Raw genomic sequence first — 23,947 nt, forward strand, 5'->3', positions numbered from 1 at the left:
CTAATTGACATATTCAACATTGTACAAAGCGTGCTATCGATTTGGTTTATTAGCACGTGCAACACATTAACGTTATTTTTATTATTATGAACCAAAATTGAAACAATTATATCGAATTTATCACACCACATCCAACCAATTACCAGAATAAAAGCATGTAATAAGATAAAAAACTAAGTAATTAATGTAAATTCTCCTTTATCCAATAAAACAAAAAACTTGATAAAGTAAACAAAATACTCAGTAATATGAAGGTTTGATGCAATATTGTCTCCAATTCTAGAACCAATAGGAACTGTATCAGTCACACAAAACGATAAATTTAGAAAACCATGCTACTGTGCTTCCAACAGCATCATCCAAAAATATCATTTCAGAATTCGGTCGAATCAAGTCTACCTGCTCCACAAGAACTTTATCAACCCAAACTTTCCAACAAGACCCACCAAGAGGAACGCGATGCACTTTTACCGTTGAATCTGTGGATGCAATTCGACCTTCAGCAACAACTCCATCACCACACCAATGAAGCAACTTACATTTAGTATTTTCAGGGATATCTCCATGACTCACATTCTTTAAATTTGACTGCATATAAACAATACAAAGTATTAATTATTCCATATCTATTTTATAACAATTGTGGTTTAGATAACACAAACTTTTAAGATAGTTACCCGAGATGCAGCTTGATGTTGGTTCACATTATCACCAGTACCATTTTTTTTGGGACGATTGATATCACAACCGCTACCAATATCATTCCCAATCCCAATACTGCCACCACTACCAACCTACATATTGAGATAAAGCAAAAAATATCTCAAACAACAAATCTCCAATGTAAGAAGCTTCATTAAATTACTTCTGCTGTGAGGTCACTAGAAAATCTACTGTGGAGAATAAGCACATTGACAATCACTTGCACAATAAATAGATCATTTTTTTAACATCAGCAATCAGCATGGGTGCTCTACTAGAGTAATCCAGCTGAATCAGGAAAAGTATACGAGATGTGAAATTATCAAAGTATACATCATGGAAATTTTATGTATTTATTTGTCAAGAAAAACAAATGAACCTCTAAAGGCAGTGAATTTTACTCAGACAAATCCCAGAAGGCATTAATAAAATAAATCTTAAAGGATAATAAAGACCAAAAGGTAGTTGACAGAAAAGCAAGAAGAAAACAAATGGTTTACATCATTCAGCCATAAAGAGCACACAATAACACAAGCGACAGAACTTTGTTTAATTACTAACTTGTTCTTGCTCATTTTGTTGCCTCATATTTTGGAAAACAATGGACCTCATTTGTTGCACTTCTTGTTGAAGGTTGTGCATCATACTTTGAAGTTGTTTAATAGTTCCATTTTGTTTCAAAGATGCTCCAACTTTTGAAGGTGTAACTCCAAAGCCCATTCCTCGCACTCTACCTCGAATTTCCTTCCCAAATACAAGGCTAATTGCATCCTCAGCAATGTTAGCAGTGTTTTGAGATTCAGGTGCACATTCTTCTATTTCTTTCTGCAAATTACAAACAAATAATTTTTGAGAAAATAATGAATTTAAGTTGACCAGTTTTTTTCTGACAGAAATAATTTTACTACCATTTTTTCTCCAACAGCTTCACCACTAGGTTGTCCATTTTTCTTCTTATGGCCTTCCACCCATACTTTTGTTCTTGTAATTGGTATATCAGCAGAACTTGTTTTCTCCTTGAGTATGAGGCATATAGAAATATATGAAAAATTCATTAGGAACATAATTCAAAAAATGTATCATTACAATTAAAAATAAGAAAACTTTGAAAAGAACTTTTCATAAGTTTTGTCAAATAATAATAATTACCATAATGTGAGCTAAACAGGCATAACCTCTCCTGCTCATTGTGTGGTTGTGTCTTTGCTTTTCCCTCATTGCCTTAAATTTTCCACTCTTTTCCTGAAATTAAAAAACATATAACATATTCATATATAATGGATTAGTCACATGATTACTAAATATTAAAGAGCTAGAATACTTGGCACACGAGCTCTACAGATAAGGTTCAGTTTAAGCTTATTGGTATCTAGGTTGCAATTTTTTGTTTATTTTGATATATTGTGAAGGGTCAATTACTGACAGCCACACAAAAGCTAAAAATCATCCAAAATTTATAAACAAATCCCTATCCAAAATTTGTGGGAATCTTGAGATGTGAAAAACGAAATGAAACACAGATATGTATTCACCCAAATATTATTTGATATTGTCTTGTGGTTGTTGACTGTATTTTCTTTGGTTTGCCACAGCTATGAAGATTGGGGGTGAATGAATTAATTGTGGAGGAGTACTCCTGGAGACAATATCAAATAATATTTGGGTTAGTGTATCCACAAACTTAACCTATAAATATTTAAAACCTTGTCCCCAAGATTAGCTGCACTGTTTTAGCAAAGAGAGTATATCTGATGTGATCTTAACAACAATAGCTAGAAAGACAGGAAAGATTTATATTTGAACCTCAGCAAATTTGAACTTCTATATGATTACAAAACTAGCATGAAATATGGCTCATTACCGTATGCAGTGATCCTTAGCCTAATTTTATATAAACAGATTCCACTTTCTTAGTTTTCATTCTTCTATCCTTTCCTCTAGTAAACTGTTCATACACCAACCATGCAGTAACCAAACAGTAACCACAAATCACACTTTGCTTAAAAAACTCAAATGTATGCATGTATCAAAAAAGTGAAGAAATCCATAACAATGAATTGATACTTACTTGAAATGCTGGTGATAGTGTCTTCTTTACAAACAAGTCCCATTGGTTTTGATCCATAAATTCGGGCTTCAAAAGACAAAGATCTCGTGAAGCCACTCGACCATCATGAACTTCTCGTATAAGTATTTGGAGTTTGGATTTTCTATCACGCCACAATTTACCTAACTTTTGAAAGATTGAATGTTTCTCCCACTCCTCAACTTTATAGTTCAACTACACATTAAAAAGCATAAAAATATTTTTACATTTTGTTATAAAATAGGAATACAAAAACAGTGATAATCATTACCTGAAGACAACGCCACATCTTATTCTTCATTTCCTCGTTTAAGTCATTCCATCGATCTAATGTATATGGCACAAATTCTTTTACCATGCAACCTAGAAAAGATGCGTACTTGACCGAATTATCTCCAATTGCCTGTCCAAACTCATTACGTTCCAGATCTTTGGCTGTTGTTGGCCACTAACCAAATTAAACTTTGATGAACCTCGTCCTTTTTTCTTATTAGTTTTGGCGTCATCAATTAGCTCTTTATCACGCAAATATTCTGATGAATTAGGTGGAGTGTTGGAGTCCCCTCTCGATAGCTTATTAGCTATATTTTCCTACAAAATATCACAAAGACATATTAACATGTAAGATTGAGACTTTATTAAAATTAAAATAATCATAAATTAACAAAATAATAAAATATCACCTGAACTTCATCTACAGATACCTTGCTGCGTTTTTGGCCCAATCTGCTCATTTTTTAATGCTATATACGAAGAAATAATCAAACACGTAATATAACATGATAATTCGCTGAAAATAAATTGAAAACGAACAAATATATTGCAACAGTAAATAAAGTGTAATGGAACCTTTTAAATTAACTATAAAATCTAAAACCGAAAATTTCAATCACGGATCAGTCACGTCAATTCCCTCACACTCATTTCTCGCATACGGTTCTTTCTCAGTAATGTTAATCTCAAGTGTGGACACATCAAGAGGTGTTGATGATGTATAGGCTTCCTCTTCAAGCAAATTCATGTTATGCATACCCCGAGGCGGCGCTTTCAACAACACATACCAGTTTGATTCGTCATTGTCTCTAGAATAGAATACTTGTTTTGCTTGTGACGCTAAAATGAAAGGATCGCCTTCAAAAGTTCTTAGACCTTGGTGTAAGTTGACCAGTGTAAAACCATCTTCCATTTTGATTCCAGTTTCATGATTTGCCCAATCACACCTAAAAACGGGAACTTTGAAAAAATAGTAGTCTAGTAAAACAATATCTCGTATAACTCCATAGTATAATACTCTTCCAACAGTATGTGAATAATCATTCGCACTAGACTGACAAACAGTATCTGCTTCAATCGAAACACCACTATCTTGTGTCGACCTTTCAACATCAATTGTGTGGAATCGATATCCATTTATAATATAACCCATATAAGATATAACATGTTTTCTTGGACCATGTGCTAGCCATTGAATTCTGTCTGATGAGTTATCACAAACATGTTTTGATAACCATGGAGCAAATGTTTCCATATGTCGCTTTTGTAACAATGTTTCATTAATTAAGAAACGACGATCTGTTTGTTTAAGCTCCTCAATGTGCATCCTATTTAAAATCATTAAAGGGTGATTATTAGAATATATGAATTATGTAATAGACAAAGGCTAATATGATATGTAATTAACTATACTCACTGTAAGTAAGGCTCAACTTCAGCAGTATTGAACAACACATATCGATGCGCAGCTTCCAACACATGGTCTTCTAAAATTTTTTCTTTTCCTTGAGAAATTGGGCGACCTTCCACTAATCCATTCTCCATATCCTGATTCCGATTAGAACGGATACCAATACTCGCCGCTTTTTCTATATAAGCACTACAAAATCGCATTCGTTCTTCTGCAAGGTAACACTCAGCTATGCAACCCTCTGGCCTTGCTCGGTTCTTCACATACTCTTTAAGTGTTTTCATAAATCTAAATAACAAAACAAATTTCACATGAAACTAATGTTTGTAGAAAATATAAATTCTTTGTATAACATAATATTGGTCTAAAAATAAATTAATATCTATTACCTTTCAAATGGATACATCCAACGGAATTGGACAGGCCCACACGAGCGAGCCTCTCTTGCTAAATGAGTTGTCAAATGAACCGAGATAGTGAAGAAAGCGGGTGGAAAATACATTTCCAACATGCATAGAGTTTCAGCAATATTCTCCTCGAGTTGTTCTAAACGGTTCCTGTCTAACACTCTTTGACATAATTCATTGTAAAATGCACACAATAAAAATAGAGCACTACGTGGACCTTTAGGTAAAAGACTTTTCAATGCTACTGATAGCAATTGTTGCATTAGAACATGGCAATCATGAGATTTCAGCCCAATAAGCTTATGATCTTCTAAAGAAACACAGTTACCAATATTTGAGCTATAGCCATCAGGTAACTTTATTTTCTTCAATCTAGAGCAAAATATATTCATTTCTTTTTTAGACAATGTGTAAGGTGCAGCAGGCAAGTGAAACATATTTTCCCCTTTCTCTTGAGGATGTAATTCTTTTCTGATGTTTAAGTGCATCAAATCTTTGCGAGCATTCACACCATCTTTGGATTTTTTCTTCACGTTTAACAATGTGCCTATGATATTTTCGCAGACATTCTTTTCGCAGATTTCATAGTATTAGTTCAGGATTCATAAAAGTTTATGAACAAAAATACAAATTTATAAAACTTGATGAATAGAGAGCAAAATAACTCACACTCCAGTATGGCAAACTGAAAAAAATTGACTTCTTCTTCCACATTTGATCTGATTTTTGTACATTTTTTGAAATATCATGTGTTTTCCTCTTTCTCTTTGCATTAATGATATTCTGACTCTTTTTCTTTTTCCACCAGTCATTTTCAATGACTTTTACCGCATTCAAAATTTCTAAGCCAGTCAAAGTCCTCGGTTTTCCTTTTCTCTCTTTTTTCCATTTAAACCACTTCTTTTTCTCACGAAACGGATGATCAGGAGCAAGAAATCTTCGGTGGCCTAAGTATGAAACCTTTCTACAATACTTAAGCCACATAGAACATACGTCTTCACCACATATTGGGCAACCAAATTTCCCTTTTGCGGCACATCCAGCTAGGTTTTCATAGGCTGGAAAATCATTGATTGTCCACATCAAGATAGCCTTCAGATTGAACATTGACTTGCTAAATGCATCAAATGCCTCCACACCTATGTCCCACAACTCCTTCAAATCCTCCACAAGAGGTTCCAAGTACACATCTATATCATTTCCCGGTTGCTTTGGACCTGGTATTAGTAATGTTAACATAAGATTTTCCTTCGACATGCACTTCAGTGGTGGAAGATTGTAATTTACGAAGATAACTGGCCAACAACTATATCTGGAACTAAGGTCACCAAAAGGGTTGAATCCATCAGTTGCAAGACCAAGACGAAGATTTCTAGGATCTGATGCAAAAGTAGGCCACTTGTGATTTATTGTATCCCAAGCTACTGAATCAACTGGATGACGCATCATATGATCTTGACTTTTGTGATTGGAGTGCCAAATCAAATCTTCAGCCATTTCTTCTGATTTAAACATCCTTTTAAATCTTGGTATCACAGGAAAATACCTTAGCACCTTTTCAGGAACTCCTTTACGAACTTTGAAGGTAAATTTGTCCACCTTCCATCTTGAGGAACCACATTTGGGACATGAGTCTAATTCTTTGAGCTCTTTTCTAAATAGACAACAATCATTTGGGCAAGCATGAATCTTCTCATATCCTAAATCAAATGGTTTCAACAACTTTTTCATTGAGTAAACATTTTGTGGAAGTGTGGTTTTTTCTGGAAGCATGTCACCTAAGATCTTAAGGAGCTCATTGAAACTACTGTCAGTGTGACCATTGGTAGACTTGTAATTGTATAATGTGACAGATGCTGACAACTTTGTATAAGTCGTACATCCAGGGAAGAGAGGAGTTTCTGCATCTTCTAATAAATCAGCAAACTCATAATCTCTTGCGTCAGACGTAGTGTGTCCAACCTTTTCATCTGAGACAAATACATCCCTATATAAGTGAAATTCCTCTCTACTTTCATCCTCCGCTTCTTGAACTCCTCCTAAACTACCTTCACCTTCAAATTGTGGGGTATCAGTTTCACCATGGAAGAACCAAATTGTGTAAGAAGGATCGAACCCCTTGATAATTAAGTGCTCATAAACTTTTTCAAATGTCATATACTTCTTATTTTTACAACGTATGCAAGGACATAATATCACGTCACGTGTTTTGGCGTAGTCCTTGGCTTGTGCAAGAAATTTTTGAACCCCTTCTTCATACTCGGGTACAAGTCTTGAAGGCAAATGAATCCATTCTTTATCCATTTCGTAAATGACCCAAACCTTAACATTCAAATTAATATATGACGTCAAATAATTTTCATTACTTCATAAATAAAATGAGAAAATGAATAAAAATATAACCTAAAATTCTGCCATAAAAATTTAAAACTAGCCACAAAACTGTTAAAGTAGATTTAATTCAAATCACAAAATAAAATTATATGAAAATATGAACTATATGTCTTATTTTTAAAATTCGCAAATTTTTAATGCACTTTTCCTTATCAAATTATATGATCGAATTTATCAAATTAACTTATTACTCATGTGATATTGTTACTTGCAATTGTTCTTAAAATTCAATAACAATATCTTTGCTGTTCGAAAAACACAAAAGTCATGCAGTACATATCTAAAACTCCTAGTTAGAACAATTACAAATACGGGTAAATCGAGAAAATAACATAAACAGTTCTCTCAAATTTTCTATTTTTTGTTCTTATAATTATTCAATTTTGAATTATTGTAAAGTAGGTTATACAAGAAAGGAATTAATGTGTTTTTTTTCTCGCAGTTAATGTTGTGCCGCAAAAAACCAGATTTCTTGTAGTGGTAGCTATACAAGAAAGGAATTAATGTTAGCTATGTCAAGGCATGGTGATTCAGATATATTTTTTCTGCTTTGTTGTATATTGATTCTTATACAGCTTAATTCATCTTTGTTCTGGTATTTAATTACCACAAAACTAATGTGGAATATTTTAATTTTGGCAGTTGCTAAATTCTTATATCGAACATGTGCAGGAAAAACGAATGAGTGTGAATTTTAGACTGAAGAAGCTGCAAGAGAAAGTTAAGGAGCATCAAGAAAAGGTAGGGGGAAGGTGTAAGGCCCGAGATTATATCATTTTAATCCGAGATTATTTAATTACGAATTTTGGAAGTATGAATTAAATTCCATAAATTTTGTGATTAATTAGGATTGAAATGGAATTAAAAAGAGTTTTGAGGACCAAATTGTAAATAGTGAAGAATTCAGGGGCTAAGTGCAATATTGGATTTAGTGGGACACTTGTCACCACCATATAACTTGATATATATACAACTCATTCTTCACGAATTCAGAAGCAAGATCAGCGAGAATTCCCTTCAAATTCCCTTAAGCTTTATTTGAGTTTAATTTGAGATTTTGTTCGATCCGATTATCAGAATTTGAATCCAAACGCAGTTCTGTACTCCTCTCGCTAAGAGCTACTACAGGACGTAAGTTTTATTGATTTCTGGTATCATTTGAAAATATGATGTTGTAGGAATTTGATATAATTCGTGTATGGTGTTCTTGACATGTTAGACACCGTAGAATCGAAGTAAGATCAGAAAACAGATTGATTCTGGAATTGTTATAATTTTCTGATTATATTGATTGGGAATTGAATATATTTGGATTATAGAATGATTACAAATTGTATTGGATATGGGTTATGATTTGTAATTAATATTTGTTGAGATGGTATTGACGGAAATATTCAGATTGTTCGGTTATGCCGTTGATTTTGAATTAAATCAAGATTGATCAGATTGTTATTGATTTGAAAGGTATAATGATATGAGATTATTGGTATTGTCATTGCCAGACAGATTGTGAGTTCAGGACTTCAACTGAGCCAGAAACCGACGAAAGCAAGGTATAAATTAATGTTGAGTTGGGATTGCACAACTCGAGGGAGGTTTGACTCGAGTTTCCCTAAATCACATACTTTACCTTATTGCATTGATATTTGCATTAAGTTGATTGATGTACTTGTTCTCTTGATATTAGATGACAGGTATTAGACGAGTTATCTTGTGACAGAAGTGCCGGATAGTGGTGGTATCGCCACGGCACATTGCACGATGTCTCAAGATAAGATATTGGCGATAGAGCTACAGTCCTTGACGGTTAGGTCAGGACACTGGATGTTTGGCTATATCGAGTAATGGAATCTATTACGGAATTCGATATAGGAACACCATATTTGGTTATATCGAGTAAAGGGTATTGGAATTCTTCTATTACGGAATTCGATATAGGAATACCAGGGCACTGGTTATATCGAGTAATAGAGATTATGGTTCCATCCTTTACGGAATTCGATATAGGAATACCACATCTGGAAACCGGGATCCCTAGACTAGGATTGAGTCTAGTCTAAAACGTAGAGTCACGAGCTTGAGTGACAGTTATATTGATTGATATTGATTGATGTTGATTATGTTCCTGAATATGGTTCATGTCCTTTTATGTTCCTGATATTGGTACATATTTAGAATAGAAATTATTCTTGATACTGATCATGTTCCAGATGTTGGTCCATGTTTAGAATAGAAGTTATTCTTGAGATTGATTATGTTCCTGATATTGGTACATGGTTAGAATAGGAATTATTCTTGATATTGAGTTATGTTCCTGATATTGGTACATGCCTAGAATAGGATTTATTCTAGATATTGAATTATGTTCCTGATTAGGGTATATGTGTAGAATATGATTTATTCTTGTTATTAATTTATATCATGATGTTGATATAGGATATGATTTTTGTTATATGCTCTTATATGATTTATATGATTGCATGTATACATGATTTATACTGGGATATTTATATCTCACCGGAGTTATCCGGCTGTTGTCTTGTTTGTATGTGTGCATGACAACAGGTGGGCTAGAATCAGGGTCGTGAAGAGAATGAGGCTGGACTAGATAGCGTGGAGATCCGGGCTTCAGAAGCAACTTAGGATTCAGTACTGATATGTAGTTGAACCTAGTTGAATTATTGTAGATCCTACAATAATTGTATATTATGTATGATATGTAATTTGAATTTAATTACATTATGTTTCCGCTGTGTAATTTAGAAAAAAAAATTTTAGACCCTGTTTCTTATGAATGATTTAATATTTCTAAAGACGATTAAGGAATGGATTAGCGTCCGGGTCCCCACAACAGGTATTTCTAAAGACGATTAAGGAATGGATTAGCGTCCGGGTCCCCACAGAAGGTATTCTAGTGATGGAAATGTTGGCTTATTTATCTCCTCATGACTTTATTGTAATATGCAGGTTTATTTTTTTACTGCAATAATATTGAAAATATATTTTTAACAAAAAAAGTATGATAAAAAAGTAAGAGAACAGCTGATCCATGATTAGCTAATCCATTTGGTTTAAGCATTGAACTTAGCTAATCCATGATTAGATTGTTATCTGCTATCCTTTGTTGTTCACTTATAATGCTAACCAGCTTGTTTACATTTTCGAAACTCCATCTGGCAGATACAAACTGTTGCAAGAACAGCTGCCATGCATCCCAATGTTTGGGTTGAAAATGCTGATCGCTGGGTTGCCGGATTTCTTGAGATGTTTGAAGAAGGTTGTCATAAAATGGTAAGCAGCAGTCTTAGCAATTCATTGGGGGTGGCATTCAAATTCTCTAGTTTATGAACTCAGATACATCAACTCTCTCGTATCATTCCAAACATTTATTTCTCAGGGAACGGCCATTAGGGATCGAATTCAAGAGAGCTTAAGAGGACAACGGGCAAGGCGTTTCTTGCCCTATGATAGCAATGAGAGCGACAGTGAAGACTATTATCAAGATTCAAGACGATTTATAGGCAGAGTATTATGAACACTATGACAGTGATGGGACGAAATGAAGGTGTCATTTTAAGAACAACATGACAGTTTAACAAATACAATGGAACGAATCAGTCATATTCATTCGAAAAGTAAAATCACCACAGCCAAAGCATCACCAAATTCAACGAAAAAGAGACTAAGATTACAAAAAATCAATCATACAGAAATAACAAAAACTCCAACGTTAGACAGCTAAAAATCATCCGAAAAACACAACAAAACAGATCATAAATCGATTACTATTAATTTTAAAAAAGGAAAATTTACCTGCGAAATTGGAAACTTTTGAGTAAGCAGAGGTATAAATCGAGCGATAACCGCTAGAATTGGGAATAAATATTAATAAATAAGAAACACACAATAATGACAGGAAACTCTTATTACACCCACAACAATGTTGTATCTATCATACAAGTATGGCTTTTCTTCCATACATAACATTAATAACTGGAGCGATTAAGTTATTTTAGAAGGAAAAATTTGTCTATTTTTCATTCTAAAGAATTGCATACAAAAAAATTCTCGATGGAGATATTGAGAAAAGAAAGCTTACTTGCGTGAAGCGAGAAGCCACAGCGATTGAGTGAAGTGAGAAGATCGATTGAGTGATTCCGAGAAGCACTGAGCGATTGAGTGAAGGAGAGACGATCGATTGAGTGATTTAGAGATTTGGGAAATAGAGAAGGGCGTGGGGGTGTGAAAAAATTTGGGAAATAGAGAAGGGCGTGCGCTTACAAAGAAAATAGAGAGGCGCGGAGATGTGAAATAAAGTTGGGAAATTGGCGCAATTTTATTTCAATATTATTAATAGCGGTCAGAGAACACTGTAAATAATAATTTCCACCGCACGCTTTTAGTTCGTTGTTAAAAAAATTATTTACAGCGTGCAACAATTGCACGCTATTGTTTGAGCTAATATTAACAGCGCGCATACGTGTGCACGCTGTCGTTTATATAATTTATTAACGGCACACATAAATGCGTGCTGCGGATATTACTATCTGCAGCGTGCTTTTAATGCACGCCGTTATTTCTGTCAGTTGTACAATATTAACAGCGCACATATGGGTGCACGTCGCTAAAAGTACTATTCGCAGCGTGCTTTTAATGCACGCTGTTGATGACGTGCTGCGAAAAATCATTTTTCTTGTAGTGCCATTTGCATCCTATGGGAACGATTCCCTCAGGTGGATCCACTAATGTCCAGACTTGGTTTGAATACATGAAGTCCATTTCTGACTGCATGGCTTCAAGCCATTTGGTTGAATCAGTATCAGATAATGCTTCTTTGAAATTCATTGGATCACATCCAACACAAGACTCATCATGGCCTTGTTCATGAAGAAGCGTATATCTTGCAGGTGGTCTAATAACCCTATGAGACCTTCTAGAAGCTTGTACTTCAACTACTGGTTTGTAGTGACCCGTTCCAGAATCACCTACTAAGCCAGAACTAAGCATGCAATTAACCTAATTAAAATAATCAGAGATAACAGCGGAAATATGGTTAACAACAATAGTTATACAACCCAATCGAAATCCAGAATACTCAACTAACTGAAAGTATCTGCTACAATCATATCAAATCAAATGGAAAACACTGAAAACTAAACCAACCAGCTACTCAATGTACTCCTCCTGCTCCTCCTGAGCCATCCAACCTGAGGCCTGCCCCGTGGGAATGGGGTGTCCAAGATAAACAAAACCGAGGACGTGAGCGATAAGAACGCCCAGTACAAAAGCATGAGTATACAAACCTATATGAAATGCACATGCTATGATATGATACCAGGGTAGTCAAGAAACAGGAGTAATCAAAGGATCTCAAAATGCTCAGTCTAGAGGCGCCAAGTGGATAGTGCCGCGCGGTCCTACCTCTGGGTCACTGCATCCACTACAAGAATAGACGTGGACCTAAAATGTCCCGGATCACCGAAGCCCTCCCGACCCGTCGGCCACTGTGTACTCTCGGTGTCCATGCGTCCACAAGACAAGACAGGGCTGAGCGGCCCCAAGATATAGCTTATCTCGAAAGAGATACAGCTCAACAGTAAAGGCTATCTCGAAGGAGATACGGCTCAACATGAAATGCAACGTGCAGTAATAAACGTGACATAATAGCATGCATCATATGACATATATCAATGCACCACATAATCATGCAACACATATATGAATGTATACTCAACCAGGATATCTCGGATAGTACTTTCGTACCTCTATCACAGCAAGCCTAGCCTTACGCAACACCGCTAATCAGGTCTAGAACAAGCCTACACATCAAAAGCATACCCAATGAACAATACTACCATGCTTGACTAGCAAAACCAGTACTCCCTAGTACTACCAAAGGTTTAGGGTTTACCTTCGTCCGTCGACAGCCCTTTGATGTTGATTGCCTCGAAACTCAGGCGTCGCTACGCTACCAATCCTGGCAGCTCCTGGCTAACGCTCGACCGACAAACTAACACTAGAAACCTTCCAAATCTCTCAAATAGGAGGCACACTCAAGAATTTGCAATGCAAAATGAGGAAATCCAAGCACTATTTATAGGCTATGTTCGGATCCACCGAACTCACTTCGGAACGTCCGAACTCCTACGTGTCCACCAGCTCTTGACACCTCATGATCGGATCTACCGAACATACACTTCGGACCGTCCGAACTTGCACGTGTCCAGCTGCTCTTGACACCTCATGATCGGATCCACCGAACTTACTTCGGACCTTCCGAACTCTTCGGTGCTTCCGAACCATCTTCAGTCCGTCCGATCATGACCACGGTCAAAGTTACACATTAAACCTTCTTAATCACCATTAATCCGTTAATTACCCAATTTAGAATTCGGGCTACTACATTCTCCCCCCCTTAAAAGATTTCGTCCTCGAAATCAAGCTTAGAGGATGAACAAAACGAAATAACAACATAATCTCAAAATCCTCGGTTCATCAAATCCATGAACACTGCTGGCGCATTCGTCAATCCGAATGGCATACCTAGAAACTCGTAATGCCCATATCGAGTACGAAATGCAGTCTTGGAAATATCATCTAGACCAACACTACCTGTGGACGAATCAATCACATGAGGTAGCCTTCCCCGCCCGACTCTAAAGCACGACAGGCTTTCAGAGCAGAAACCACTGGCATCGGAGGTCGCGCTCCCTCACCATAGAAAAACCAACTAGAGCTCTCAGTCGTACGAAACTGAACAAGCTTCTGGTAACAATCCACAGTAGCTCGGTAGGTAGTCAATAGGTTTATACCTAGAATACAATCAAAATCTTCCATCTCCAGGATCATAAGATTCGCAGTCAACTCGTTACCCTCAAAATCTAAGGGACAACCCATCACTAGACGCTTAGCTAACATCGAATGACCCATCGGGGTAGAAACAGAAAGAAAGACGTCTAGGGAAACAAACGGTAACCTATGACACTTAACAAATCGTCCTGGTCACCCCAACGACCTACACTCCCCTGACTACTCTCGTCACCAAAGTGGTCAGCCATCGCTATAAGAATGAGGAAAATGGTAAAATGGTCAACGAAAATCCCAAAACAGAAATCTATATCCCAAAATCGTATGCATGCCCTGATACCATAAATGTAGTGACCCGTTCCAGAATCACCTACTAAGCCAGAACTAAGCATGCAATTAACCTAATTAAAATAATCAGAGATAACAGCGGAAATATGGTTAACAACAATAGTTATACAACCCAATCGAAATCCAGAATACTCAACTAACTGAAAGTATCTGCTACAATCATATCAAATCAAATGGAAAACACTGAAAACTAAACCAACCAGCTACTCAATGTCCTCCTCCTGCTCCTCCTGAGCCATCCAACCTGAGGCCTGCCCCGTGGGAATGGGGTGTCCAAGATAAACAAAACCGAGGACGTGAGCGATAAGAACGCCCAGTACAAAAGCATGAGTATACAAACCTATATGAAATGCACATGCTATGATATGATACCAGGGTAGTCAAGAAACAGGAGTAATCAAAGGATCTCAAAATGCTCAGTCTAGAGGCGCCAAGTGGATAGTGCCGCGCGGTCCTACCTCTGGGTCACTGCATCCACTACAAGAATAGACGTGGACCTAAAATGTCCCGGATCACCGAAGCCCTCCCGACCCGTCGGCCACTGTGTACTCTCGGTGTCCATGCGTCCACAAGACAAGACAGGGCTGAGCGGCCCCAAGATATAGCTTATCTCGAAAGAGATACAGCTCAACAGTAAAGGCTATCTCGAAGGAGATACGGCTCAACATGAAATGCAACGTGCAGTAATAAACGTGACATAATAGCATGCATCATATGACATATATCAATGCACCACATAATCATGCAACACATATATGAATGTATACTCAACCAGGATATCTCGGATAGTACTTTCGTACCTCTATCACAGCAAGCCTAGCCTTACGCAACACCGCTAATCAGGTCTAGAACAAGCCTACACATCAAAAGCATACCCAATGAACAATACTACCATGCTTGACTAGCAAAACCAGTACTCCCTAGTACTACCAAAGGTTTAGGGTTTACCTTCGTCCGTCGACAGCCCTTTGATTTCGATTGCCTCGAAACTCAGGCGTCGCTACGCTACCAATCCTGGCAGCTCCTGGCTAACGCTCGACCGACAAACTAACACTAGAAACCTTCCAAATCTCTCAAATAGGAGGCACACTCAAGAATTTGCAATGCAAAATGAGGAAATCCGAGCACTATTTATAGGCTATGTTCGGATCCACCGAACTCACTTCGGAATGTCCGAACTCCTACGTGTCCACCAGCTCTTGACACCTCATGATCGGATCTACCGAACATACACTTCGGACCGTCCGAACTTGCACGTGTCCAGCTGCTCTTGACACCTCATGATCGGATCCACCGAACTTACTTCGGACCTTCCGAACTCTTCGGTGCTTCCGAACCATCTTCGGTCCGTCCGATCATGACCACGGTCAAAGTTACACATTAAACCTTCTTAATCACCATTAATCCGTTAATTACCCAATTTAGAATTCGGGCTACTACATTCTCCCCCCCTTAAAAGATTTCGTCCTCGAAATCAAGCTTAGAGGATGAACAAAACGAAATAACAACATAATCTCAAAATCCTCGGTTCATCAAATCCATGAACACTGCTGGCGCATTCGTCAATCCGAATGGCATACCTAGAAACTCGTAATGCCCATATCGAGTACGAAATGCAGTCTTGGAAATATCATCTAGACCAACACTACCTGTGGACGAATCAATCACATGAGGTAGCCTTCCCCGCCCGACTCTAAAGCACGACAGGCTTTCAGAGCAGAAACCACTGGCATCGGAGGTCGCGCTCCCTCACCATAGAAAAACCAACTAGAGCTCTCAGTCGTATGAAACTGAACAAGCTTCTGGTAACAATCCACAGTAGCTCGGTAGGTAGTCAATAGGTTTATACCTAGAATACAATCAAAATCTTCCATCTCCAGGATCATAAGATTCGCAGTCAACTCGTTACCCTCAAAATCTAACGGACAACCCATCACTAGACGCTTAGCTAACATCGAATGACCCATCGGGGTAGAAACAGAAAGAAAGACGTCTAGGGAAACAAACGGTAACCTATGACACTTAACAAATCGTCCTGGTCACCCCAACGACCTACACTCCCCTGACTACTCTCGTCACCAAAGTGGTCAGCCATCGCTATAAGAATGAGGAAAATGGTAAAATGGTCAACGAAAATCCCAAAACAGAAATCTATATCCCAAAATCGTATGCATGCTCTGATACCATAAATGTAGTGACCCGTTCCAGAATCACCTACTAAGCCAGAACTAAGCATGCAATTAACCTAATTAAAATAATCAGAGATAACAGCGGAAATATGGTTAACAACAATAGTTATACAACCCAATCGAAATCCAGAATACTCAACTAACTGAAAGTATCTGCTACAATCATATCAAATCAAATGGAAAACACTGAAAACTAAACCAACCAGCTACTCAATGTCCTCCTCCTGCTCCTCCTGAGCCATCCAACCTGAGGCCTGCCCCGTGGGAATGGGGTGTCCAAGATAAACAAAACCGAGGACGTGAGCGATAAGAATGCCCAGTACAAAAGCATGAGTATACAAACCTATATGAAATGCACATGCTATGATATGATACCAGGGTAGTCAAGAAACAGGAGTAATCAAAGGATCTCAAAATGCTCAGTCTAGAGGCGCCAAGTGGATAGTGCCGCGCGGTCCTACCTCTGGGTCACTGCATCCACTACAAGAATAGACGTGGACCTAAAATGTCCCGGATCACCGAAGCCCTCCCGACCCGTCGGCCACTGTGTACTCTCGGTGTCCATGCGTCCACAAGACAAGACAGGGCTGAGCGGCCCCAAGATATAGCTTATCTCGAAAGAGATACAGCTCAACAGTAAAGGCTATCTCGAAGGAGATACGGCTCAACATGAAATGCAACGTGCAGTAATAAACGTGACATAATAGCATGCATCATATGACATATATCAATGCACCACATAATCATGCAACACATATATGAATGTATACTCAACCAGGATATCTCGGATAGTACTTTCGTACCTCTATCACAGCAAGCCTAGCCTTACGCAACACCGCTAATCAGGTCTAGAACAAGCCTACACATCAAAAGCATACCCAATGAACAATACTACCATGCTTGACTAGCAAAACCAGTACTCCCTAGTACTACCAAAGGTTTAGGGTTTACCTTCGTCCGTCGACAGCCCTTTGATGTCGATTGCCTCGAAACTCAGGCGTCGCTACGCTACCAATCCTGGCAGCTCCTGGCTAACGCTCGACCGACAAACTAACACTAGAAACCTTCCAAATCTCTCAAATAGGAGGCACACTCAAGAATTTGCAATGCAAAATGAGGAAATCCGAGCACTATTTATAGGCTATGTTCGGATCCACCGAACTCACTTCGGAACGTCCGAACTCCTACGTGTCCACCAGCTCTTGACACCTCATGATCGGATCTACCGAACATACACTTCGGACCGTCCGAACTTGCACGTGTCCAGCTGCTCTTGACACCTCATGATCGGATCCACCGAACTTACTTCGGACCTTCCGAACTCTTCGGTGCTTCCGAACCATCTTCGGTCCGTCCGATCATGACCACGGTCAAAGTTACACATTAAACCTTCTTAATCACCATTAATCCGTTAATTACCCAATTTAGAATTCGGGCTACTACATTCTCCCCCCCTTAAAAGATTTCGTCCTCGAAATCAAGCTTAGAGGATGAACAAAACGAAATAACAACATAATCTCAAAATCCTCGGTTCATCAAATCCATGAACACTGCTGGCGCATTCGTCAATCCGAATGGCATACCTAGAAACTCGTAATGCCCATATCGAGTACGAAATGAAGTCTTGGAAATATCATCTAGACCAACACTACCTGTGGACGAATCAATCACATGAGGTAGCCTTCCCCGCCCGACTCTAAAGCACGACAGGCTTTCAGAGCAGAAACCACTGGCATCGGAGGTCGCGCTCCCTCACCATAGAAAAACCAACTAGAGCTCTCAGTCGTACGAAACTGAACAAGCTTCTGGTAACAATCCACAGTAGCTCGGTAGGTAGTCAATAGGTTTATACCTAGAATACAATCAAAATCTTCCATCTCCAGGATCATAAGATTCGCAGTCAACTCGTTACCCTCAAAATCTAAGGGACAACCCATCACTAGACGCTTAGCTAACATCGAATGACCCATCGGGGTAGAAACAGAAAGAAAGACGTCTAGGGAAACAAACGGTAACCTATGACACTTAACAAATCGTCCTGGTCACCCCAACGACCTACACTCCCCTGACTACTCTCGTCACCAAAGTGGTCAGCCATCGCTATAAGAATGAGGAAAATGGTAAAATGGTCAACGAAAATCCCAAAACAGAAATCTATATCCCAAAATCGTATGCATGCTCTGATACCATAAATGTAGTGACCCGTTCCAGAATCACCTACTAAGCCAGAACTAAGCATGCAATTAACCTAATTAAAATAATCAGAGATAACAGCGGAAATATGGTTAACAACAATAGTTATACAACCCAATCGAAATCCAGAATACTCAACTAACTGAAAGTATCTGCTACAATCATATCAAATCAAATGGAAAACACTGAAAACTAAACCAACCAGCTACTCAATGTCCTCCTCCTGCTCCTCCTGAGCCATCCAACCTGAGGCCTGCCCCGTGGGAATGGGGTGTCCAAGATAAACAAAACCGAGGACGTGAGCGATAAGAACGCCCAGTACAAAAGCATGAGTATACAAACCTATATGAAATGCACATGCTATGATATGATACCAGGGTAGTCAAGAAACAGGAGTAATCAAAGGATCTCAAAATGCTCAGTCTAGAGGCGCCAAGTGGATAGTGCCGCGCGGTCCTACCTCTGGGTCACTGCATCCACTACAAGAATAGACGTGGACCTAAAATGTCCCGGATCACCGAAGCCCTCCCGACCCGTCGGCCACTGTGTACTCTCGGTGTCCATGCGTCCACAAGACAAGACAGGCCTGAGCGGCCCCAAGATATAGCTTATCTCGAAAGAGATACAGCTCAACAGTAAAGGCTATCTCGAAGGAGATACGGCTCAACATGAAATGCAACGTGCAGTAATAAACGTGACATAATAGCATGCATCATATGACATATATCAATTCACCACATAATCATGCAACACATATATGAATGTATACTCAACCAGGATATCTCGGATAGTACTTTCGTACCTCTATCACAGCAAGCCTAGCCTTACGCAACACCGCTAATCAGGTCTAGAACAAGCCTACACATCAAAAGCATACCCAATGAACAATACTACCATGCTTGACTAGCAAAACCAGTACTCCCTAGTACTACCAAAGGTTTAGGGTTTACCTTCGTCCGTCGACAGCCCTTTGATGTCGATTGCCTCGAAACTCAGGCGTCGCTACGCTACCAATCCTGGCAGCTCCTGGCTAACGCTCGACCGACAAACTAACACTAGAAACCTTCCAAATCTCTCAAATAGGAGGCACACTCAAGAATTTGCAATGCAAAATGAGGAAATCCGAGCACTATTTATAGGCTATGTTCGGATCCACCGAACTCACTTCGGAACGTCCGAACTCCTACGTGTCCACCAGCTCTTGACACCTCATGATCGGATCTACCGAACATACACTTCGGACCGTCCGAACTTGCACGTGTCCAGCTGCTCTTGACACCTCATGATCGGATCCACCGAACTTACTTCGGACCTTCCGAACTCTTCGGTGCTTCCGAACCATCTTCGGTCCGTCCGATCATGACCACGGTCAAAGTTACACATTAAACCTTCTTAATCACCATTAATCCGTTAATTACCCAATTTAGAATTCGGGCTACTACATGGTTCTTGGGAAATGGGTTCAACTTCTATAGTTGATGGAGTATCTTGAATTTCTTCAAGTTCTATCATCTTGCCTTTTCTATCTAATAGAAATTCCTTTTCCAAAAAGGAGGCATTTCTTGAAACAAACACTTTTGCTTCATTGGGATGATAGAAATAATATCCAACAGAATTCTTTGGATATCCTACAAAGTAGCACAAAGTGGATCTACTATCCAATTTGTCTCCCACTGTCTGCTTCACGTAAGCAGGACATCCCCATATTCTCATGTAAGAATATTTGGGAAGTTTTCCCATCCATATCTCGTATGGCGTCTTATTCACTGCTTTTGTATGGACCTTATGAAAGGGGATCGGTTACGGTGACCGGAAGAGCAACGGAAGTTTTAAAAAATCGAATTTTTAAGCAAAAATTTCGGCCACCATAATATTTTGTGCAACAAATACAATAAAACACAAAAATGACATTCATAGTGTGTTAAGAAATGTACCTATCAATCACAAGGATTGATGTATTACTCCAACTAAGGTGTAAACACCTTAGCTCTTCAATGGTAGACAAATCTTCAAGCCTCCTCCTCCAAGTCCTTGAATCTTTCCTTCAAATTAGGCCCACCACCAACTAGGTAGATCCCCTCAAATTTTGCACTAGAAAAATAGGAGGATTTTTCAAAGAGAAGTATTTTTCATTCCTCAACACTTGAAGAAGAAAATTGAGAGAAAAATGGAGGAGAGAAGTGTATGTAGTGTTCGGCCATTAGCATGCATAAAATGGGGGAAGGGAGACTTGTCTTGGATGTGGGAAAAGATGGTGAGAATTCCAATGCCAAGCCTTGATATTTGAAAAAGTTGTCTCCAACTCTTCACCTCCCATGCATGCATATATTATATGTTTTTTAACAAATTAAAAAACCATGGACTAAATTTAATTATCTCAAACATATTTGAGACTAATTAAACATTACTTGAATTTACCCAAGTCCCACTAGTTAAATAATTAATTTAAATTGAGCTCTACAAGACTCAATATAATTTAATTAATTCAACACTTGAATTAATTAAATTATTTAGACTCTACTAGGTCCACTAGTGTTTAATTAATTCAACACTTGAATTAATTTAATTTAGTCCATAATAATGTCTATGAAAATCACAATTTTCAAATACATTATTCACTTGGCCAACTTTTAATTTAGGAACACTTCCATAAATTAAAATTTACATTTCTCTCATAGAAGTCATACTTCTATTTTCTTTACACTTATAAACTCATTTATAAGTTGTTCAACACATTGAACTAGTTTCTCCTTTATAGAAGTCATACTTCTAATTTTCCTTACGCTTATAAACTCCTTTATAAGCCGTTCAACACATTGAACTATTTTACTTCTCAGCGGGATCTAGAAAGCTAGTACTTGTGTGGCCCTCAATGGTTCATTGATACAACTAGCCGTGGGTTCACATCTCCATGTGATTCGGACTAAACATGTCCTTATATGAGCATACCCCAATTGCTCTATTCTTACTTATCAACTCCTTGATAATAAGAACGTCAGAACTCAAGTCTGATATTACCCAACCAATCATGTTAAACGCCTAGCAGCATCGCTTACATGATTCCCTAGGTATCAAATGATAGTGCCTGCAAGAACCATTCAATTATGGTTAGCGTACAGTACAGTCCCTTCAACACATATATCCCGACCGATTCGACAACCATTGGTTTATCGAGAGTTGTCAATGAATCGATACTATGTGTCATTTCGTAGTTGCATCGATGGTGTAATCTATGAAACCCCTTTCATAATTACCACCATACTCTGGCCAGAGATTTCAACCTACATACACATGATAAAACATAGGATATCCATACCCGAAGGTAAGCGGTGAATCCCCGACTATAATGCATCGACTCCTATATGTTTCGACATAACACCCAACCTTGCCACCTGATGACCCCATGAGAGTCGGTAAACAAGTCAAAGTGAAACGCTAGCACATAGAGTCTCAATGTTGTCCCGGGTCATAAGGACTAATGGTGTACAACCATAAACTAGGACGTTTCCACTCGATAAGTGAGAACCACTTGGAAAGTCCTTTAAGGAGGGTTGTTCAGTGCACTCTACCAGGAGCACCTATCTGCATGCTCGGACATCACAATGTCCTCTACCAATGAAACATAGTACTCACATCGCAGATACTAGTCTCTAACTCGAGCGGCCTATATCCTTCTTAGTGGCGGCTGAATCGACTAGGAACCGTTTAGAATATACAGTATTACAAATATGAGTTTCATGATACTCATCATATGAGCATCTCATATTCTTTCTACTATTTGTATATTCAAGGGCTTTATCTATGCAACTAGCATGGGTATACAGATAAAGATGTGCCAAAATAATAATTTCAAATATTACTAAAATAAAGATTGCTTATACATAGAGTTTCATTGTGAACACTCGGCCAACACTTGGCTCGACGGGCACCTACTCCAACAATCTCCCACTTGCACTAGAGCCAACTACCCATATGCTTCAAACCCATTGATTCGCGATGCATCTCGAATAATGGTCCAGGTAAAGGCTTAGCTAGTGGATCAACAACATTATCTGCGGAGCCGACTATGTCAAAAGACACTTCTCTACTTTCCACAATCTCTCCGAGGATGTGGTACTTTCTCAATACAAGTTTGGACTTCTGATGAGACCTTGGCTCCTTTGCTTGAGCTAAAGCTCCCATGTTGTCACACAACACTGGGATAGGAGCAACTCAATTAGGAATGACGTCCAACTCTTGGACAAAATTCCTTATCCAAACAGCCTCCCTTGCTGCATCTGATGCAGCAATGTATTCGGCCTCTGTGCTGGAATCCGCAGTATTGTCTTGCTTGGAACTCTTCCAAGAGACAGCAGCACCATTGGGCATGAATACAAACCCAGAGGTTGACTTCGAGTCATAGATATCGCTTTGGAAGCTAGAGTCGGTATAGCCTTCCAATTTTAGTTCTCCACCCTATAGACCAAGAACAATTTATTGGTCCTTCTCAACTACTTGAGGATGTCTTTCACAGATTTCTAGTGTGGAAGACCAGGGTTCGATTGATATCTACTCACTACACTTAGTGAGAAAGCCACGTCAGGACGTGTAGATATCATCCCATACATGATGCTACCAATCGCAGATGCATAAGGAATGCTTTGTCATCGCCGCTATCTCTGCATCAGTCTTGAAAGACAGACTTGGATAGGGACACGCCATGACACATTGGTAGATGTCCTCTCTTGGACTTATCCATCGAGAACCGCTTCACCATGGTATCAATGTATGTGGACTGGGTGAGACCAAGCACTCTTTTCGATCTATCTCTATAGATCTGTATCCCAATACAAAAGATGCTTCACCCAAGTCCTGCATCGAGAACTTACTCGCCAACCAAATCTTAGTTGATTGCAACATTCCTACACCATTCTCAATGAGTAGAATGTCATCAACATAAAGCACCAGGAATGTCACAACACTCCCACTGATCTTCTTATACACACAGGGTTCCTCAGGATTCTTAGTAAAACCAAACTCTTTGATTGTACTATCGAATCTGAGGTTCCAACTCCTAGATGCCTGCTTTAGACCATAAATAGATCTTTGAAGTTTGCATATCATATGCTCACTTCTGATAGATGTAAACCCTCCAGGT

The 23,947-nt window shown here is 38.7% G+C and overlaps 3 protein-coding genes across 8 annotated transcripts; 1 reads left to right on the plus strand and 2 right to left on the minus strand.

The window, feature by feature from the left end:
* Nucleotides 1-208: 208 nt before the first annotated feature.
* LOC140819870 (uncharacterized) lies at nt 209-5,445 on the minus strand. 6 transcript variants are annotated; one of them, XM_073180117.1, is made up of 10 exons: nt 3,638-5,442; nt 3,472-3,531; nt 3,242-3,379; nt 3,060-3,151; nt 2,771-2,983; nt 1,852-1,944; nt 1,611-1,718; nt 1,264-1,527; nt 678-794; nt 209-588 (listed from the first exon to the last, which is right to left on the minus strand). In XM_073180117.1, exons 4-10 carry the CDS (start codon nt 3,144-3,146, stop codon nt 301-303), a joined length of 1,170 nt encoding a protein of 389 aa, XP_073036218.1. In that variant the 5' UTR covers nt 3,147-3,151; nt 3,242-3,379; nt 3,472-3,531; nt 3,638-5,442; the 3' UTR covers nt 209-300. The 6 variants fall into 6 exon arrangements, 5 of the variants coding, with proteins under 5 accessions (XP_073036218.1, XP_073036219.1, XP_073036217.1 ...); XM_073180118.1 differs by having other exon boundaries at nt 3,060-3,379; nt 4,479-5,442; XM_073180116.1 differs by having other exon boundaries at nt 3,060-3,379.
* A 33-nt stretch (nt 5,446-5,478) lies between these two features.
* On the minus strand, nt 5,479-11,560 carry LOC140819869 (uncharacterized). The gene is made up of 2 exons (XM_073180115.1): nt 11,373-11,560; nt 5,479-7,201 (listed from the first exon to the last, which is right to left on the minus strand). Exon 2 carries the CDS (start codon nt 7,181-7,183, stop codon nt 5,492-5,494), a length of 1,692 nt encoding a protein of 563 aa, XP_073036216.1. The 5' UTR covers nt 7,184-7,201; nt 11,373-11,560; the 3' UTR covers nt 5,479-5,491.
* Nucleotides 7,197-11,346, plus strand: LOC140819871 (choline-phosphate cytidylyltransferase 2-like). The gene is made up of 3 exons (XM_073180122.1): nt 7,197-8,014; nt 10,454-10,564; nt 10,671-11,346. The coding sequence occupies exons 1-3, from the start codon at nt 7,955-7,957 to the stop codon at nt 10,806-10,808; spliced, it is 309 nt and encodes a 102-aa protein (XP_073036223.1). The 5' UTR covers nt 7,197-7,954; the 3' UTR covers nt 10,809-11,346.
* Nucleotides 11,561-23,947: the final 12,387 nt, after the last annotated feature.

This window comes from Primulina eburnea, chromosome 18, assembly GCF_022965805.1.
Source record: "Primulina eburnea isolate SZY01 chromosome 18, ASM2296580v1, whole genome shotgun sequence".
Taxonomy (NCBI): Eukaryota; Viridiplantae; Streptophyta; class Magnoliopsida; order Lamiales; family Gesneriaceae; genus Primulina; species Primulina eburnea.

Coding starts and splice junctions, on each gene's coding strand:
- LOC140819870 (XM_073180118.1), bottom strand. CDS start 3,146: ATGGTAAAAGAATTTGTGCCATATACATTAGATCGATGGAATGACTTA. Junction 2,984..3,059: donor AGATGTGGCGTTGTCTTCAG/GTAATGATTATC, acceptor TTTAATGTGTAG/TTGAACTATAAAGTTGAGGA. Junction 795..1,263: donor AACAAAATGAGCAAGAACAA/GTTAGTAATTAA, acceptor CTCAATATGTAG/GTTGGTAGTGGTGGCAGTAT.
- LOC140819871 (XM_073180122.1), top strand. CDS start 7,955: ATGAGTGTGAATTTTAGACTGAAGAAGCTGCAAGAGAAAGTTAAGGAG. Junction 8,015..10,453: donor TTAAGGAGCATCAAGAAAAG/GTAGGGGGAAGG, acceptor TCCATCTGGCAG/ATACAAACTGTTGCAAGAAC. Junction 10,565..10,670: donor AAGAAGGTTGTCATAAAATG/GTAAGCAGCAGT, acceptor TTTATTTCTCAG/GGAACGGCCATTAGGGATCG.
- LOC140819869 (XM_073180115.1), bottom strand. CDS start 7,183: ATGGATAAAGAATGGATTCATTTGCCTTCAAGACTTGTACCCGAGTAT.